The 19977-nt window shown below is 32.1% G+C and overlaps 2 protein-coding genes across 2 annotated transcripts; one reads left to right on the top strand and one right to left on the bottom strand.

Annotated features, from left to right (window-relative positions):
- Positions 1-4100: 4100 nt before the first annotated feature.
- Positions 4101-9556, top strand: LOC120081599 (U-box domain-containing protein 45-like). Its single transcript, XM_039036628.2, has 6 exons — positions 4101-4394; positions 4855-4962; positions 6077-6262; positions 6428-6535; positions 6935-8112; positions 8512-9556. Exons 2-6 carry the CDS (start codon positions 4912-4914, stop codon positions 9290-9292), a joined length of 2304 nt encoding a protein of 767 aa, XP_038892556.1. The 5' UTR covers positions 4101-4394; positions 4855-4911; the 3' UTR covers positions 9293-9556.
- A 1691-nt stretch (positions 9557-11247) lies between these two features.
- Positions 11248-14995, bottom strand: LOC120081858 (AAA-ATPase At3g50940-like). The gene is made up of 3 exons (XM_039037032.2): positions 14278-14995; positions 13303-13790; positions 11248-11921 (listed from the first exon to the last, which is right to left on the bottom strand). Exons 1-3 carry the CDS (start codon positions 14783-14785, stop codon positions 11439-11441), a joined length of 1479 nt encoding a protein of 492 aa, XP_038892960.1. The 5' UTR covers positions 14786-14995; the 3' UTR covers positions 11248-11438.
- Positions 14996-19977: the final 4982 nt, after the last annotated feature.

Raw genomic sequence — 19977 nt, 5'->3', positions numbered from 1 at the left:
AGAGAGGGAAAATATTTTTAATTTTTTTTAAAATTTTAAAATTCCAAGTAAGTATCCAAAATAGTAATTAAATAGTTTAATTAAGGTGTGAAATGGGAATAAGGACCTTTTAAACCTATTTTCTAAAATTGAAGGATTAAAATGGCCAAATTTAAATTTCAAGGACCAATCACACCTATTTCTAAAAACTCAAGGACTAAAAAAAATCCCATAAAAAAGTTACAACTAATTGATGAATACTTTATATATATTTTTAAATTTGCTTGCCTCCTTTGAAAATGTTTTATTTGGGGGAAAGAATTAAAGAAGTAGGTTATTTATTTTGTTCCTTTTTTAGGGAAAAATAGTACAAGAAACGGTTAAACTAAATAGTAAATAGTACATTTTAAGTTGAACCTTTTAAGTTTAGCACAAATTGGCCCTACGAGCCATGTGAAAAATTTATTCTCAATTTGACTAGTTTCAAATTTTAATGAAAGCAAGGCACACTTCTGATTGTTCACCATGAAACTTGGTGTCATTTTGTTTAAAAACATGGTGTCTTCCGTTGAAAAATGTTAAAAACAATCCTTAGAATGATAGTTTGAAATTGAATGATTGAATATAAAATAATAATAATAATACATAATTTGAAAAGATTTTTTTAAATTTTATTATATTTTTAGAAAGAAAAAATAATTTTAATGAAGTCATTTAAGTATCGACATTTATATAATAAAATATTAATGAAAATAATTAAAAATCATATTTATTTTTAAAAACTGTTGTGGTAAATTTAACCTGTTCAATAGGACCCATGAGGTGAGCTAGAGAACCTAGAGGGCTCAAAAAGACCCATGAGATAATCTAATAGAGCTTAAAGAGAGCTCAATGGAGCCCGTAAAGTAAGCTTGGTGGAGCTTAGAGGAACTTAGGAGAAAGCTCGGAAGAACCCATGAGAGAGCCTAAGAGAGAGCTCACACTACAAGAAAAACACATTTCTTGACATTTCCAATTTTTATCACTTGAAGTTTTTATGAAAAAAAATGTCAAGTAGCATGTATTTTGATAAGAAAACGTTAAGGAAAATGAAGAAAAGCGGAGCTTTGCGATTTTTTTGGATTTTTTCACTCTAGCTTAAACTTGACATTTTTAAAATGTCAAGCTTGATACGTTTGTACTTCATTTTAAATATCAAGTATAATAATTATATTAAACCCCTTATTTTTTGTTTTCCATATGAGAAAAAAATAGAATATCAACATTCTTGACACTGTATTCTTTGATTTTTTTAAAACGTCAAGTGACACTTGACACGTTTTAAAAAACATCAAGAAACATTGTTTTTGTAGTAGTGTCAATGGGACTCGTGAGGTAAGTTTAGTAGAGCTCAAGAGGACCTATGAAGAGTCTAAGAGAACTTAGAGAAAGCTCAGCGGGGATCTCAGAATAGAGCTCAAGAGGATCCATGAGGAAGCCTAAGAGAGCTTAGAAAGAGTTCGGTAGGACCCATGCAGTGAGCTTAGTGGAGCCTAGGAAAGTCTAAGGAAGCTTAGACATGAGGAGCCTAAACTTAGAGCAACCTAGGAAAACTCAGTGAGACTTATAAAGTGAGCTTAGAGGAACCTAGGAGAGTCTAAGGAAGTTTAGGCATGAGAAGCCTACGTCTAAAGAGTTTAGAAGAGCCTAGATATGATGAGCTTGGGAGAATCTAAAGAAGGCCTAGACATGGGGTGCCTAAGAAAGCTCAGAGGATCCTAAGAGAACTTAGGAGAGTAAAAGGAAGCTTAGGCATGAGAAGCCTAAATGTAATGTTCCAGGCCTAGAATTCGGACCGTGATTTGGAACCTAATGGCTCCGACATTCCCTTGCATCCTTTGCAACCTAGCTACGTCATCCTTACTTGTCTTGAATGCTTCTAAAAATGAAAGTTGGTCCTTTCAGCATGTTTTGTCTTAACTCACATGCATTTTAGGAAAATTTCTAAGAGGTCGCCTAAACAAAATTAACTTTGGAGTTCCAATGATTGAGCCACCGAAAAGGAATGTGCACCTTGTTAGTATAGGTAGTATCTTTCAATTCTTTTAGGTCTTTCTTAAATATACTTTCATGTCCTCATGATCCCTCTCACTCAGATTGATCTCGATTCATTCATGTTCCCCTCATAAACTTGGATTGTTACACTAAGTTTATGGCAACCTAAGAGAGCTTAGAGAAGCCTAAGCTTAGAGGGGCCTAGGGAGAGTTCGGTTGAGTGATTAAAGTCGAAGTTGTCCATATTCATAATAGATAGGCCATGAAGTAGATGTTGAGATTTGAGTGGTGCATCCATTGCAGTAATAATGGTGTAACCACCCATCAAATTAACTCGATGATTCCAATAATTTAAGAAGGCAATTATGAGCTCGAGTGACCGTTACACTTTATCATTCTATATAAGCGACCAAAGTTCTTGATCGAAGGTATGCCTAAATACCCAACTATTTTTCTATTGTCTAGTTACTCAAAAGCAGAAGGCTGATTTGAGCGTCAGAGTATATGTTGCTAGACATTATACTGGTGTTCATTTGCTTCTGTTTTGCAGTCACTCAGATTTATTTTTTTAGATTTTCCTTCCTTAACAACCTTTCGAATATAAAACCTCTGTCAATAAAATTTCTAGATCCGTCACTAATTAAGATATATCTATAGTTAAAAGTTCAAATCTCCAACTCCATAATCATAAAAACTATATAAAAAATAAGATTAAAATATCATACTTTTATTCAATTTTTGTTAACACTAAATTTTCTCAATTTTAGTCACGTATTTTCAAAAAATCTTAAATTAGTCAATTACTTATTGTTGGATTTTTTTCAATTTTTTTTTTTTTTTGTTATCAGTTAAAATCAGTTAACAATTTCACTTTAAATTTTTGAAAAGATATTTACATATCATTTCTTATAAATATTTTGCTAGAGTGGTGTACTGCTCTTGCTTTAATTCTTTTATGTGTTTTGATCAGTAGTATTCTTCCCATTTAGGAGATGATTCCTTTTAAATTTTAGACACTGTGGTAGTGGATCTCCTCTACTATTATTGAAGAGAGTATTGGTATTGGTTAGCTTTGGCTGTCTAATGAAGTTCTTTTAAAACAAATCATAAAATTTAATGAAAAATCAACGGCAAATATCAACTTATACTTTTTAATTTTTAAAATTTGGATGTTGTATTAATTTAAACCTTAAACTAATAATTATATCAATTTAAATTCTGAACTTCCAAAGTTGTATTAATTTAAATCCTAAATTAATAATTGTATCAATTTAAACCCTAAATTAATAATTGTATCAATTTAAACCCTAAAATTTTATAAATGTATCCATTTAAATTCTGAATTTTCATAATTGTATTAACTTAAATCTTCTGTTATATTTTATTTGGATATACTTATGAATGTTCAGGATTTAAATTGATAAAATGATTAGTTTGGGATTTAAATTGATACAATTCCCAAATGTCATGGTTTGAATTGGTATAACCTCCAAAGTTCAGGGTTTAAATTGATACAGTTCTTATTAATACAACTTCAAAGTTTAGGGGTATAAAATCAATGTTAAAAGTGTAAAATTTGAAATCTTGAGACCAAATTGAAACCATATTCACGTATAAGGATAAAGTTGTAACATTTTGAACCTAGAGATAAATGTGCAAGATTTTGAAATGTAGGGACCAAATGTAAACTAGATCCAAAATCTAGGGATAAAGAGTATTTTTTTTTTTTACAATGTGTTGTTTTTAAAATATCATTGTTTGTTGCTTATAGACATAAGTATTTATCTATTATTAATGACATTTTATTATGTTTGAAAATATTTTCAATAATTTTACTATTGGAAATAAATATCATTTTTTCAATAATTTATTTACCAACTATAATTATACAAAATAAAAAAATGTTTTTTTTTTAGATTAATTTTTAAATCTCATAGATCCGAGACCCGATCGACGCGATTTTTTAAAGAATATTACCGAATCATCCCCAATACCAACAGACACAGGCAGCCACATCCAAAAGGGTAAAAGAGGAAATAACATAAAATAAAACCCTTTATTTATTAAATCCTGCTAATAAACAAATTGGAATTTAAAAATTAAAAAACCAATTTCGATGACCATAATAGTCACTTGCCACTCACGCCCAGCTCTCGCCTCTCAAATCTGACAAAGAAAGAAAATATTGAGTTGATATTGCGCTTTCGAATAAATCTCTCTTTCGAGAATTTCACTCTCCGATTTGATGCATCAACTGCAATGAGATGAATGTCTACAGATGATTCAGCAGCGTTTAAGCTTCTCTTCGATTCTTCTCACTTTCTCTATTGCTTTTTTATGAAGCCTCCTTGGTCGATTCCTCCTGCCCTTCTTCTCTTCTGGTAATTTCCAATCCCAAATCTCTTATCATTGCTACTGATTCGCTCGTTTTCTGTTGATTGAGCTATCCAGTTTTGTTTTCGTTTCTCGATTCTTTATGAAATTGGAAGGGAAGTTCCTGCAACGGGGGTTTTTTTTTTTTTTTTTCGGTTTATTTCCGCTCGGATTTATGGTTAGAGTGTTGTTTTCAGGGACGAAATTGGACGCAATTCGAATGCTTGAGATTTAATGGGAATACGAATAGACGGTCAATATCTAAGTGGGAGTAATATGATTAATTGGTTTTAGTTGAGGAATAATGAGTATATTCAACGACTGAAGTTTGAATTGGAAATTTCTAGATTTAATTTGTTTGCCTTGAAAAACTCTTTAATGGACATTTAAGGATATATTTTAATTTTGAATATTTGTATTGGTAATTGAAGTTTCAACTGCCTTTTCTTTTTTTGCCTTTTTATTCAGAGTCTTATCTTTTTGGCAACTCGGATGACATAGATTTTCGTTGATGAACATAAAATTATGGATGTTCCCGAGGTTGAAGAAATATTTTTTGCTGCCGGTGATGCCAAGGTATGAGCTGAAATATATTTTCTGTTTCTTCTCATATGGTTGCGAATGAGTATTGATGACATTGTAACTAGCTTTCTGGTGCTTTTAGCCTGTTTTCTTTTGGTACATCCATATATTACCAGGTATATTATTAAAATAAATAAATAAATAAGAAAAGAAAGAAAAAGAACGTTGATAAGTTTGCTCTGCATATTAGTTCCAAGAAGACCTCCTATCACTTGTTTCTTTGTTCAACTCACAGAAGTTATGAACTGTAGGCTTGTAGCCGCATCTACCTGTCGTAGAAAGTAACTATTTTTCAACTCACAGAGGTTATATCAATCTATAGTTTTCTTCTTCGAAAACTATTATATGAAGACCTCCTATCACTTGTTTCTTTGTTCAACTCATAGAAGTTATGAACTGTAGGAACCATCATAGGTTGGCCTTAATGATAAATAAGGCAACATCTCCTTGATAGGATTAAGAGGTCATGGGTTCAATCCATGGTGACCACTTACCTAGGATTTAGTATCCTACAAGTTTCCTTTATGTCCAAATATTGTAGGGTCGGACGAGTTGTCCTATGAGATTAGTCAAGATGCATGTAAGCTGGCCCGAACACTCACAGATATCCAAAAAAAAAAAAATTATGAACTGCAGGCTTGTAGCTGCATCTATCTGTTGTAGAAAGTAACTATTTTCATTTAATACAGAAAAGTTTTCAACTTACTAATGAAACACTTTGTTTGCTCAAAATTCTTTTTTTTTTAGAAATCAAACTGTATACATAATTTTTAATGGCTTGACTGAAGTAATTGGCGCTGCTTTCTAAAATTGATGTAAAGGAAGAGCAGTTATATCAATTTACAGTGTCGGATCTTGATGGAAGTCTTACTTTGTTGGTATGCTTGGCTGTGACTAGGGGTGCTGGGATATGTGTGGAGTAAAGTTTCCTTGTAAATGTTAGTAGTTAATAAATTAAATTCTTTAGTTGTAATACGTTTATGGTGAATGTTACCACCATTTAAAGGAGTTTACAAGCGGTCAAACTACTTTAGTATAGAGATATCTGTTTTTACTGGATGCATATTATCTTTCCTTGGTAAGAATTATTTATTTCCACATTTTGCAGTTGCACGGAGAAATGTACAAGAAACTCGCTGCAATTTATGGCCAAGTTATGTCAATTTTCCCTTCCTTGGAAGCAGCACGACCTAGAAGCAAAACTGGTATCCAGGCTTTATGTTCATTACATGTAGCTCTTGAGAAGGCTAAGAATACTCTTCGGCATTGCTCAGAATCCAGTAAACTTTACTTGGTATGACCTAACAATTATCATTTTTCCAAAATTATCTTCTACAACTTTAGGTTAAATCACGAGGATTAGCCAACCAACGTATGAAACTAATATGCTCTACTTCCTTTTTCTTTTTCTAAAAGGCACTACGAATGTCATGCTTATGGGTTTGCATTTGTATGGCAGGCTATAACTGGAGATGCTGTTCTAGCCAAATTTGAAAAGGCAAGATGTTCTCTTGAAGTTAGTCTTATATGCGTTGAAGATATTGTCTCACAATCAATTGGATTTCAGGTGAAAATTGCTCTGTTTTAATTCTTCTTTTCCTTTCTCTTGTCATGCTTTTAAGTTTTTAACTGGACCTGTCTCCTGACATGATTAGAATGCTGTTCATATCCATTTTCATTGGGCAGAGTTTGGAAGCAGCAGAGTGAAATTTCATGATTTTGATTTTCAAAGCAACTTAATCTCGATTAATTATTTATTCTTCACTTATTCGATCACATAATGAACTCAATCACGTATAGAATCTTGGACACTTCAATCACTTGAATTTGGAATATGCTAAAAAAGCCTCATAGGCTTAGAGATGGCTTTTAGCATGTTCATAACTGTGTATCTAGTGTTTTGTTTTGTTTGACTTCAAATGTACAGTATCATCTCAATTGCTTATGTAAATGATACTTTTTCCAGATTCAGCAGATAGTGAACGAACTCAAGGACACTGTTTTCTTACTTGATCCGCTCGAGAAACAAGTTGGTGATGATATCATTGCATTACTCCTGCAAGAAAGAAAATTTGATGATTCCAATGGCCACAATGAGCTGGAGCATTTTCACCAGGCTGCCACAAAACTTGGAATTACCTCCTCCAAAGCAGCCCTGACAGAGAGGAGAGCTCTTAAGAGAATTGTAGAACGAGCACGCTTAGAAGAAGACAAGCGAAAGGAATCAATTGTAGCTTACCTTTTGCATCTGATGAGGAAGTATTCTAAGTTATTTAGAAGTGAGTTGGCAGATGACACCGACTCACAGAGTGGGTCAACTCCTTGTTCTCCTACTGTTCGATGTTCTCTTGAGGACAATGGACTTGCAGCAAATGGTCAAGTCTTTGAACACCAGCTTTCGAAGCTTAGTTCTTTTAATTTCAAGCCAAACTACAGGATATCAGGGCAGATGCCTCTTCCACCTGAGGAATTAAGGTGTCCAATATCATTGCAGCTTATGTATGACCCTGTCATAATTGATTCTGGGCAAACATATGAAAGGATCTGTATAGAGAAGTGGTTCAGTGATGGTCATAAAACCTGCCCGAAGACTCAACAGAGGCTTTCCCACCTGTCTCTGACACCTAATTACTCTGTCAAGGGTCTCATTGCTAATTGGTGTGAACATAACGGAGTTCCTATCCTGGATGGTCCACCAAAGTCACTTGATCTGAATTATTGGAGGCTTGCATTGTCTGATTCTGAGTCTGGTAAATCAAGATCTGTGGACAATGTTGGCTCTCACACGTTGAAGGAAGTTAAGGTAGTTCCTTTGGAGGAAAGTGGAACAATTAAGGTTGCTGAAGAAAATGACGCAGATGATAATACATACATGGAGGAGTCATCTGATTTTATTACGCTGGAGAGTTGTGTAAATTTTATGGCAGTATTGACTGAAGAGGGAGACTTGAGAAAAAAATGTAAGGTTGTGGAGCAGATAAGACTTTCATTGAAGGATGATGATGAAGCTCGAATTTTGATGGGAGCCAATGGCTTTGCTGAAGCACTTATGGACTTCCTAACTTTAGCTCTTATTGAAGAAAATGCTGATGCTCAGGAAACTGGAGCCATGGCTCTCTTCAATCTTTCTGTCAACAACAACAGGTCTGTACTGTTTATCTAAGCCTACGTTTGAAAATGAAAGTAGATTTCAGCTATGAGGTAGACTGAATAGTGCCCGATCTAACATCTTATCTGAATAATTGTCTGCATATTTCATGTTTGTGCCGGGGAAATCATGGTGGAATCACATGTCACTGAATTGCTTGTGACTTGCATCATGCATATCAATTATTATCATCTCATATTTCTCGCTTCTAATGATGGAGTCTGATTATATATATATATATATACACACGTGATTTTCATTTCAAGTTTAGTCATTTGGGATATAAAATTGGTAGAATCTATTGGATGATTGGATGCTGGTTGAACCCCTGGCCCTCTCTCCTTTTCTCTCTCTTAAACAGCCCAATGACAGTTGTGATTTGTGAATTTCTTCAGAAACAGGGAAATGATGATAGCGGCAGGTGTAATCTCGTTGTTGGAGAACATGATTTTGAAATCCAATTTACATGGACCTGCAACAGCCCTTTATTTGAATCTTTCCTGCCTCGAAGATGCCAAACCTATCATTAGTTCGAGTACAGCCGTTCCTTTCCTGATCCAGCTGCTTACTTGTAATGGTGAATCCCAAACCAAGCTCGATGCACTTCATACCCTTTATAACCTTTCAACCACGCCCTCCATCATTCCCGTTCTTCTTTCCGCTGGTATTGTCAATGGACTCCAATCCTTTCTCGCAGCTCCTAGCGACAGCATGTGGACAGAGACTTCCTTAGCTATCTTAATGAACATAGCTTCAAGCCAGTTGGGAATAGAAGAAATAACTTCAGCCCCAGAGCTCATCAGTGGGTTGGCAGCAATCGTGGATGCTGGCGAACGTGCCGAGCAGGAGCAAGCTGTATCATGTTTGTTGATTTTGTGTAGAGGGAGTGAAAAATGCAGTCAAATGGTCTTACAGGAAGGAGTGATTCCAGGATTGGTTGCGATTACGGTAAATGGAACTTCAAGAGGGAAAGTAAAAGCTCAAAAACTTCTGATGTTGTTTAGGGAGCAGAGGCAAAAAGATACTGATATCATTCAACAACGAGATGGAGACAGCGACAAAGCCATGGCTGCTCCAGATTCGAAGCCATTATGCAAATCAGTGTCGAAGAAAAAGATGGGGAAAGCGCTAAGCTTTTTTTCGAAGAGCAAACGATTTTCACTGTACCAATGTTGAGCTCATCATCCTTGTAAATTCTGCTGTATCATATGTATGTATATTTCTTTTTTGTCCCACTCTTAGTTTGGTTTTCTCGGTTAGCTTTTCTTTTCTAATAGGACTAGCAATGTACAGGTTTCTGTAATTAATGATTTCTTATCATTTTCTCTATTGTTTGAGTAGAACATGTTTATGTAGAACAGATTCCATTTCTTAGTTTACTTACCACTTCTGTTGCTATTCTATAGCAGATTTTAATTTAATTTGAGTGGGTTAAAGTAATCATTCTCTGTAGAAAATAATTTATTTAAATTTAATTGCTTTAAGTGGTATTAATTCAACTATTATTTAAGTGAACTAGTTAATTAACACCGTTTTATTATCTAAAGAATAAAATATTCATCTACTATGTAGAAAACGAAAAAAAATCTAAAAAATTGATCTTTTGGACCAAAATACCTTTTAAAATTTCAGATAATTACATCAATAAAATTTCATACTTCATTTAGTTTTAAAAATTTTTGTATCTTGATTAGAAATGGACTTCATATAATTTCCTTCTTTCAATGAAGAAATGGAATTCATATATATATATATATTTTTCTTTCAATGAAGATGTGATTTGACTCAAAATCAAATGGAATTGGGTTTTGAATCTAATTGGTCCTCAATAAACTAGTTAATTGCGCTTCCAATTTCTGTTTTCCGCTCTTCCCATTTCCAATTCCCATCTATTTCATGTATTTCTTTTTTTAAAAAAAATATTGTTTTGTTGATTGACGGGGTGGATGTCAAAAAATAGATCAATCGTGAATTTGTTTTACTGGAAGACAAAGAAAATGAACAATTGTGTGGTGTCAAGTTCACACATTCTGACACTCAAGTCAGTCTCAGATTTGTGAGTAACTCGAGAATAGAAAATTGTTTGAGATTTTAGGCGTACCGTCGACTAATGACTTGTTCGTTTATATAGGATGGTAATATGTAATCGAGGTTTGGACTCATAATTTTTCTTAAATTTTTTAGCCTGCTAAGGTAATACCTGTTGGGTAGTTACATCATCACTATAACAGATGGTTAAGTGCACCACCCATTCTCCTTTATAGCTCGTCCGTTGAGAATTTGGATAGTTTCAAATTCAATTACTCTAAGGTCTCCCATGGGTTATATGAGGTCTTACAAAAATCTCTCATGGGTTCTCTAAGCTCACTCTAGGCTCTTTTCATAGTCTACACTTTCCTCATGGCTCTTTCTATGGTCTAAACTCTCTTCATGGGTCCTCTGAGTTCATTTAGGCTTCCTCATTGGTTCTCTGAGCTCACTTTAGGTTCTTCTTAGGTTTTTCTAAGCTCCACTAGGCTTCCCATGAGTCATCTAAGTTTCACTAGGCTTCTCCCATGGGTCCTTTGAACTCCACTAGGTTCTTTTATGGTAAAGCTGATTAAAAGAGAGAGAAAAAATATATAACTCTAAAGTGGAAGGAATGCTTATAAGCTATATTTTTTTAAAAAAAATATCAAATGGTTATCAAGCACAACAAAGTAATTTTCTAACTAATTGGGTCCATAGATTGAAACCAAAGGAGCAAAATCAACAAAGGCGGATGTATTATTATTATTATTTTAATCAATGAACTAATATGCATAATATTACCATAAATTTAATTAGGTACTTGTCTTATTTATAACACTTTTAAGATTGTATCAGAAGCTTTTTCAATCATTTTGAAATAAAAATTTGTATGGAAAAATGTTAGAGGTAGATTTTCCTTATTTGGCTATGAAATTGTTTTAATTTTAAATCCAGTTGTATCTTATATTATTAGATATTGGATTTTATTTTACATAACAATTCTATATCTATATATGATATAGAGATAACTAGTAGACGTCGAAATGAAAGTACTACAACCAAATTGAAAAGTTTGATATCATAGAGGCCAAATTAAAGCATGATATAATCAAAACGAGGTATTTTTCCTTCAAACTTTCAAATCATTATATCTTATTAATACCTTGTGCTAGTGCTATAGTGTACTACTGCAGACACACATTTTGAATAATTTCATATGAAAATATTTATACCCAACATGAACGTAATTCAATAACTATAAAACTTATATTATCCTAATTAACTAATAATAATACGAACATTGATTCATGACTTAGGATCGACTCCATCTATTTCGCCTTCTTTTATTTCTCTTTTTCAACTTTAGACCTTCTTTCTCAATATCTCGGGAGATCTGACCATCAACATTTTCAATCGGGTCAGAATTACACTCTTTTTCCATTTTCTTCTTCTTCTTCCCATTGACGAATTCAACGACAGATTCAAGTGCCACATCAGCATCGTCGCTTTTCATGAGCTCCTCTGCAATTTCTGCAGGCGTGACCTCCACCTCCATTATAAGGTCTTGGATTTCTTTGAAACGTTGATGGTGATTGATTTGCAAATAGTTAGAGGCTAGAATTTCAAATCCAGAAGGAGTCAAATAAGTCATGTGCACGTGCATATCCATGCGTCCTGGTCTTAACAATGCGGGATCTAATTTTTCCTTATGGTTTGTTGTGAAAACTATTATTCTTGCATCGCCACAACTTGACCATAACCCATCTATGACGTTTAATACTCCAGACAAAGTCAACTGCATTTACACACAAAAACATAAAATTTAAAAAGTATATCTCATTTGGTAATCATTTCGTTTTTGCTTTTTTTATTTTTGAAAATGAACATACAAATACTCATCTCACCTTTATTATCAACTCGTTATCGATATTTTAAAAAATTAAGTTAAATTTTGAAAACTTTTTTTTTTTAAAATTTGAATTTGATTAAGAACTCAACTCTTACCTTTAAAAAATATATAAATTATGATAAGAAATGCAGAGAAAATAGACTTAATTTTAAAAAATCAATAACAAAAAATGAATGAGCGAACAGAGTTTTCAAAATTCATTTTGCTACATAACAATGTTTTTTTTAGTTTCTATATTTTATATTTTTTATTTGTATGTTTATTTTTTTCATAATTAACGTTGAAAAAACACTTTTGTAATTTACGTTTTCATATATATATATATATAAATTTTTCACATTTTTTTAAAGAAAAAAATTGAATTTCGAGTCTGATTCTATAAACAAAAACAATGATTTGTAAACTATATCTTTTTAAATTTTTAAAATTTGACTTGTTTTTTAAAAACATTAGTAGAAGATAGCAAAAAAAAAGATTTAGGTTTTCTTTGGTAACAATTTTCTTTTTTATTTCTAATTTTTGAAAAATGTGTTTGTTTTCTCAAATTCTCATATTTCTTATATAAACCTTTGAAATGTTAGCTAATTTTTAAAAATAAAAATTAACTTTTAAAAACTATATATATATATATAAACCAATGGATATAATTTCAATTTGGGTTTGATTTTGAAATTATTCTTAAAATTTAAACAACAAATCATATAAATCAATGGATAAAATTGATGTTTATAACTTATGCGGTTAATTTTCACAAATCCAAAATGAATGGTTACTAAATAACACCTTAATCTTAAAGAAAATACAAAAAAAAAAAATCAAATGGTATCTAAATTAGTCTTTGGCTTCTAAAATTTGACTTTCATTTTAGAAAGTGGATAAGAAAATCTAGAAACTTATTATTATTTTTTTTTTGTTGAAATATTAGAACTTATGATTTAACTTAATTTTATAGTTAAAGTACCATTTTGATCTCTATATTTTGAAGTTTATTCAATTCTAATATATATACTATGTACTTGCAATAAAATAATGTTAGTTTATTATTGATTTTGAAAAACTTTTTGTAATCTATGACATTTTATTATAAATTTTAAAAACATATCCACTATTTTATTGTCGGGAAGAAAATTATTATTATTATTTAATAAATATTAATAAAAACTAAGTCTAAAAGATTAAATTTAAGATTCGTAAAATTCAACCTAATTTTATTATCATAATCAAGTAAATGTTGTTTCCAATTTTGGGGTGAAACAAATTGGGTCACCTGGCTGTCACCGCCGTCACGTCCGCCATTTGTACGATCGTGAAGCTCAGCGCTGCAATCAATATCCTCAATAACAAAAATGGACCTATCGGCAGTAGACAACAGCATCGTCCTAAGCGCCGAGTTAGTCTGAACACTGGTAAGCTCCAAATCATAAATATTAAACTTGAGATAATCCGCCATGGCCGCAACCAAGCTCGATTTCCCCGTTCCCGGTGGCCCATAAAGAAGATACCCTCTTTTCCAAGCTTTCCCAATTCTCTTATAAAAATCCCTTCTCCTCATAAATCTATCCAAATCATCCATCAATTCCTTCTTCTTCTTCAAATCCATAGCCAAATTCTCAAAACTACAACTGTTCTGCAAAACAATCGAATCCCCAATCGCATATCCTCCCATTAATGCATAAAGCTTCACCACTCTGTTTTCTTCCTCTATGGCTTTTGCTCTGTCTAGAATGTACTCAAGGTAAATCTTCATCACCAGATCTGATAATCAGGATATCAAAATGTTATTTATATGTTATTAATGTTTTTTTTAATCTAATTGCAGTATTTTTCATGGTGTTCAAATGACCCTAATAATCCGCACTACCTAACACAAATCATAAGATTGGATTGGATTGATTTTTTTGGTTGGATCATGAATTGAATAAAAAATATTTAAAATTGACTCAACTCAATTCAAATTAAATATATATATATTAGAAGGGATGAATTTATAAATTTTTTATGTTTTTCTTTTAAAAATATTTTTTTATAAAGTTTGTTATAGATAATATAGTTATTTTATAGTAAGAATTTAGTTTTATGAAATTCTAGTTATTAAATATGTGTGATAGATAAATTTTGAATATTTTAATAATTTAATATTTTTTATTTTTTATTTTTGTATAAATTAAAAACAGCATTTTCAAAATTAAACATTTCAAAATAAAATCGAACACGTCCATAGATAATATTTGGATGTACTAACCTTTGTGCTTCTTGTCGAAGCTGATTTGGTAATGCCGTTTTTCAATTGTTTCGGATGTTTGAGTAGCGATATCGAAGTCGAAATAAGTACTCTGTTTTTCAGTGGAAATCAATTCCCAAGCGATTTCAATTGTTTCGAATACGTCGATAAGTACGTCGCCTTTGTTCATTTTGAACGTTAAATTGGTCTCGCCTGGAGCCTTGGAAGCCTTGAGATGCTTGAGAGATTGAGAGATTTTTGTAGAGAGGTAAGTTTCGGATGCTCTGAAAAGCTCGTTAATGGCGATTCCGTTGTTTTCTTCGACAATGAGAACGATCTGAGAGGAGATTGAACCAAAAATGGCGCTGAATTTGGAGGAGATTTGGTCGCGGAGTTTTTGAGGAATGAATTGGGAGATGATTGAGTGGGTTTCGGAGATCATTGTTCGAGCGATCATTGTTGAAGCGGCGAAGGAAGTGTAAGCTGAAAAAACAGAGGTTGTCGATGGCATGTTCGCTAGAAACGGCATTTTTGTTTTTGGATTTTGGTGGGGAATCAGGGCTTGGGTTTTATATGGTGAAGGAGATGGGATTTGCTTGCGGTGGAAGCTGCAGCTTGGCTTTGGTTTGGTTTGGTTTGAAGTAATGAAACGACGGCGTTTTGGGTTTTGGGTTTTGGGAGAACGTTATTAAACTTCTCTGAGAAGCGTTGGGGATTTGACGAAGAGACGGGTTGACTTGACATAGTCAAATGGCGAGGTAAGGTTGTAATTGTAAGAACACTTAGACTTCTCCTGCAAGTGTCCAAAGCACTTCTTTTTTATTAGCTACAACTTTAGATTAAATAACAAAAAAGTTTGACACAAATGGAAGATTGCTCAACATGATTTTGTGAAACCACACTTGGAAGAAGAAGAACCACATCTCCCCTGCCCCACTAGCACACTTAGAGAGAAAATAGGAGGAAAAAAAGTTACAACTCCTACCTAAAATGATTTCTAAAATAAAATAAATTTTATTTATTTATTTTCATAAATCAATTTAATATATATTTATATTATAACTACCTTATCATATAATATATATTAAACTATATGTTATATCGAATATAACACATAGTTGATATTTAATATAAATCTCATTTATATTAAATTTAATTATATGAATCAAATTCATATAATTAATATTTGAATTATATTCAAATTTTTATTTCCTCTTAAATAAACTTTATATTATAATGTATCAAATACATTATAGTAATTATATCATATATAATCACATTAAATTAATTATATCACATATAATTAATTTTCTTAGTTAATTTGAACCATTCAAATTAACCCAAAAATTGATTCTCATTAATTCACATTGAGTTACAGAGGGGACCTCATGGACTTGTAGCTTGAAGCTTCAACAGTACATGAATAATTAATTAAACTTCTTTAATTAAATTGTTCACCATCCGTTAACTGTCAGACACTCCACTAAAGACCGACAGTTGCATTCTTCACACTACAGATATATTTTTGTGTCCATTTGATATAACCAGTCGACAGTATGATGACCCTTCACAAATTGCTCGTAAATACGACTAGCCAAAATTACTATTTTACCTCTGTTATTACATCTAACTTTTTAAGTACCACTGATCCCTCCAAGGAACAATAAATCATAGTCCAATTATGATCAAACCCTTTTCGAGCCAGGAGAGAGTGTCGTGTCACATTGTTCAAGCCCCAGAATCAGCCCTTAAGAGAGTAATTTATCTACTTACCCCGATGTTGGGGAAGGAGTGAATTCCTTCTTGTGTAGCTGTGTTCCCAGCTCCTCAATCAGACGAATCCCCAAATTGGTAGGCTTGTTGAGTCGACGATCTGACCATTCTTATCCATACAAATCAAAGAACCGCCTTCATAGGTAGAAGTTCACAACTCACTCAAAATTTAGGTCATGTCATCTATGGTCATCTTAGTGAAATGTAAGTCTCTATTATGAACGATGTTATATAATGAGACTAGTCATTTCGTGGTCCAGTCTTATACAAACTCCTTTGTATAGAATATCCCCGTTCACATATCTCCACATGAATGATCAAGATCATATCATTTGTAGCACTTTACAACAATTGTAACATCTACAAAACGGGTCATACTCGTAGTGTCACCAGGATAAGGTATCTAGCCTTATCCATCTACTACAAACCATTTAGGTTATCACTTAAACATGATCCACCCGTATATCTCTACATACATGTTTAAGCTACAAGATCACCTTGGATCTTGGTTTATTGGTTTGTGGTTAATGCAATTAATTTTTGAAATAAAACATCATATATTTTATTACATAAATAAAATGTTTTAACAATACAATTACAAGCTATAGAACCCTGCGAGATTTTGAGCATCAACCCCAACACTATCCTTATCATTGGGGTCCTTCGGTCTAAGAATGAGTTGTAGTAGTCTCTCACCACTTGTTTCTCTTTCTACTATTTTCTTGGTTATCCACAACCCAGTTATCAAATTAAAATCATCTCAAGAGAATGTTACCTTATTCCCTAGTATGTTGAATGATATAACGTTTGGATTCACATTCGTTACCTCCCTCAACAGAAAATAGTGAAAAGGTTGCCTATTAAATACAAGATCTACGTCTAACAGTGGACCAAAGCTCGTTGTCCTAAACATTCTCGTCTACTCTTCTGTCAACTTATTCCTAATAACCAACGCAGTTTTGTGGACTTGACAAAAAACTGTAATAGGGAAATATTTCTCAGCATGGACAACCATCTTAGCAACCTGTAACAAACGTATACATTACCACAATAAGTAAACAATCGTTAAAACAACTAATGATTGCATAATAAAAACTAAATGATCCCATAATAAAAACTAAACGATCATATAACAAATAACTAAAAGATCACATAACAAATAACTAAACGATCGCATAACAAAAAACTAAACGATCGCCGTAACAGAAAGCTAAATGACCGCATAACAAATAACTATACGATCGCATTACAAATACCTAAATGATCGTGTAACAAACAACTAAACGATCATATTACAAAGAACTAAACGATCGTATAAACAAAACTAAACGATCACACATCTTTATCTAAATAATCGTTTACATTTCTTTAACTAATCGTTAAAGAATACTAAACACTCGCCTAGTATTATCTAAATGATCGATTAAGAATGAATACATGATCATTTAACAAAAGGTAGCCACAAACCCTTTGCGAACCCTAAATGACCGGCGAGAACCCTAAACGAATACAACATGCATTCAAAGAGAAGAGTCACATACCTTTCAGAGATCGACGATGGTGGAAACTGTGCACAAACGATCGAAGACGACAAGAAAAAATGAGAGAAACTTGAGAGTCAAAATCGCGTAGTGAGAGATGTAAGCGAAAAAGTGGTGTGAACGATCCTTCGTAAAGCATTCGTAAAGCAGTTCGAAGAGTTTTTTAAATTGGGGGTAAAATTGGTATTTCACATGGGCAAAAGGTCAGTCATAGATAAGTCTAAGAGGTCATTCATAAAAAAGTTTTTGAGATTTGGGTCATTTTGTGAAATTTTCTCATCATGTGTCCAAAACTAGACGTTAGACACAAACATAAATAATATTAAATTCATTTTCTTTTTAAAACCAATCCATACATAAAAAAACCCACCATGTGTCTCTTCTCCATTGCTGTAGGTGGTACATTTCAATTGGTCAACTTTGATGAGAAAAATTTTACCACATCAACGACTCGGGATTTTTCCATTAAATTTGTTTCGGCTATATCTTCTTCATTTGAACTCCAATTTGAGTGATTCAAATTGTGTTGGAATTTTTGTTTCGAGCTCTAAGCAATAGACACTTCAAAACACTCATATTATTAATGAATAAAAGCAGGTTCATTATCATTAAAACATTAATTAATTAATTAGTTTGAGATACAGGGTCAAAAAACTTACAATCTCCCCTTTTTGGTGATGACAAACTACTTAAAAAAAATGAAATCTAAAGTGGTGTGTGATATACAATATGAACCTGAAACACAATCAACACACATACACAAATTCAATTCAATTGAAAACAATGATTATTCCAATAATAATATATTTTCATTTTTCTTATTATGTCTCCCACTTTTGGAATAAATAAAAAAAAGACAATTAAGAAAAATAAACAAAGACACGTGAAAGCTTCCTCTAAAAACACAAGCACATTCATTGTATTTCTTCTCCTATCGCCGTGTCTTTTAAAAAAATATATCACTAACAACATTTTAAATTCAAGAGGCTTAAAAAAGAATTAACCAAGCTCAAGCTAATTCTATTTAAATCCAATTTCACAAATTTATCCCCTTTTGAAATCAATTGAACGCTTCCCCTTAATAAGGGACAAAAAGACATTTAGCACAATGTTCAACTTGAGGGCATAAATATCAAATAAGATTTCAAAACATATTTTTAACTCTCCGGACAATTACTCCCCTTAAAAGGATAAACAATATAAATAAGAGGGGCACACAACAATAAAACACTATGGAGAATCAATATCACCAAAATATCAAATATTATAAAATAAATACCGATCGTTGAAAATCAAATAATGATACCAAATAAAAGCAAAGCCACATTAGCAAATCAATGCTATCAAATAAGTGTAAGCATGGTAGCAGAACAAGTATATTTATACTAATCTTGAATAAAATGCTAACGATGATCAAGAAAGTAAATCAATTCAAATACACCCCTTACGAAAAGGAATTTAACAACCCTTCCAAACAACATACTCAAAATTAATTTTTTTTTAGAGACACCAAGAGATATTTATCTAATAAATCAAAAAATAAATGTTAGCAAATATGAAATTTTCTTTGTTGTATTTAAGCAGGTTTTTTAGTTGATCCAATTTAAATTAATTTCTCATTTGAAGTTGAAGTAACAATTACTTCTTGAATCACACCTACAATGAAAAAGTTAGGCATATACAAGGGGTGACTTTAACAAAACTAGTACTCTTAGAAGTAGATGGACAATTTTCATTCACATAGCTTAATCTCCTTTTGTCATTCAAAGATTTACCCATATCAACAATTTTATCTAATTTTGGTGTATCAATAGTCAATTTTTTAATACTCTTTTGCAATTTCAAGCTCTTTAATACCAAGCAATTATTTCTCTTTAAGCACATTCAAAAGATTATTCTTCTCACCAACATCACATTCAAGAAATTTAATTTTGTCCATAAGATAAAATTTCTCTTTTTCTAATGCTATATTGCTAGTTTTCAAATCAACAATTTTATCTTTCAAACTAGCAATTTCACCTTGTAATTTCAAAGAGAGAAATTAAAGTTTCTCATTTTTATCTTTCAAATCATTTAATTCAATTTTCACTTCACAAGATTAAGATTTGAATCCACCATTCTCTTTTTCAAGAAATGTAATTCTTTCATTCAAAGCACATTTCTCGTCATCACAAAATTTACCAATATGCAAAACATCATTAGTAGCTTTCTTTTTCAAACAATCATTTTCATCTCACAAAGATTTATTTTCATTAGATAATGCCTTAAAATTTTTTGATAGTTTTAGATATTTAGAGCTAACTTTTTCTAAATCATGTTGCATACTTTCAAATGCATTACATAGCTCATCATAAGATAGCGATTTGTGCCTTACCTCATGTTCATAGTCGTTTTTCAAATGGGTCAT

The sequence above is a fragment of the Benincasa hispida genome, chromosome 7 (assembly GCF_027475165.1).
Source record: "Benincasa hispida cultivar pf3 chromosome 7, pf3_genome.v1.1, whole genome shotgun sequence".
In the NCBI taxonomy this organism is placed as follows: Eukaryota; Viridiplantae; Streptophyta; class Magnoliopsida; order Cucurbitales; family Cucurbitaceae; genus Benincasa; species Benincasa hispida.
The sequence above is the reverse complement of the archived record's forward strand: the minus strand, read 5'-3'. Positions and strand labels throughout refer to the sequence as shown.